Below are 979 nucleotides of genomic sequence, written 5' to 3'. Positions count from 1 at the left end.
TGAAGGCCCTGAAGAAGGTAGGGCCGCGCCGGCCCCCCCAGCCCCCCCGGGGAGCCCCCCCCGCTCACTGCCTGCCCCCCAGGCCAAGATCGCCTGCAACGCCAAGGACACAGCGCACACCCGGGCGGAGAGGAACATCCTGGAGGCCGTCAAGCACCCCTTCATCGTCGACCTCATCTATGCCTTCCAGACGGGCGGCAAGCTCTACCTCATCCTGGAGTGCCTCAGCGGTGCGGGATGGCTCGGGGGTTGCTCTGGGGGGTCCCAGGGATGGCTACAAGTTGTCCCAGGGATGGCTCAAGGGGTTCCAGGAATGGCTCAGGCTGTCCAGGGATGGTTAAAGCGTGTCCCAGCGTCCAGGGAGAGTGTCCAGGGATGGCTCAGGGGGTCCAGGGGTGGTTTGAGGGTGTCCCAGGATGACTCAGATGGTCCTGGGGTGATCGAAGTGTGTCAAGATGGCTCAGGAAGGTCCCTCTCGGGCTCTCAATGCAGGTGGAGAGCTCTTCATGCAGCTGGAGCGGGAAGGAATCTTCCTGGAGGACACTGCCTGGTAGGGATGTGGTGGTGGTGGGTGCAGATGGGAGGTGGGCACCCCGACACCACTCACAGCCCCCCCCGATGCCGCTGCAGTTTCTACCTGAGCGAGATCACGCTGGCGCTGGGTCACCTGCACTCCCACGGGATCATCTACCGGGATCTTAAGCCAGAGAATATAATGCTCAACAGCCAAGGTGGGTTTGGGGGTGGGGGATCTGGGGAGCTTGGGGGGTCTCTGTGGGCAGTGCTGACCCCCCCACGCCCCTCAGGTCACATCAAGCTGACAGACTTCGGGCTGTGCAAGGAGTCCATCCACGACGGAGCTGTCACCCACACCTTCTGCGGCACCATCGAGTACATGTGAGGTGGATGCAGCACTGGGGGGGTTGCGGGGGGGTCTCTCCTGGCCCCCCACCCGCTCCGGGCCCCCTCTTCACCCCCC

The 979-nt window shown here is 64.2% G+C and overlaps 1 protein-coding gene across 1 annotated transcript in view; it reads left to right on the top strand.

Annotated features, from left to right (window-relative positions):
- LOC103611857 (ribosomal protein S6 kinase beta-2-like) overlaps window positions 1-979 on the top strand; it is a gene marked incomplete at its 3' end in the record, with an annotated part of 12,039 nt that overhangs the window by 9,413 nt on the left and 1,647 nt on the right. The window contains exons 2-6 of the mRNA XM_017728625.1: window positions 6-17; window positions 83-230; window positions 493-550; window positions 631-731; window positions 807-897. Coding sequence (XP_017584114.1) covers window positions 6-17; window positions 83-230; window positions 493-550; window positions 631-731; window positions 807-897 — 410 coding nt within the window. The remainder of the gene's footprint in view (window positions 1-5; window positions 18-82; window positions 231-492; window positions 551-630; window positions 732-806; window positions 898-979) is intronic.

This window comes from Corvus brachyrhynchos, unplaced genomic scaffold (assembly GCF_000691975.1).
Source record: "Corvus brachyrhynchos isolate BGI_N302 unplaced genomic scaffold, ASM69197v1 scaffold1103, whole genome shotgun sequence".
Taxonomy (NCBI): domain Eukaryota; kingdom Metazoa; phylum Chordata; class Aves; order Passeriformes; family Corvidae; genus Corvus; species Corvus brachyrhynchos.
Note: the sequence above shows the minus strand (reverse complement) of the source record. Positions and strands in the feature narration are given on the sequence as shown.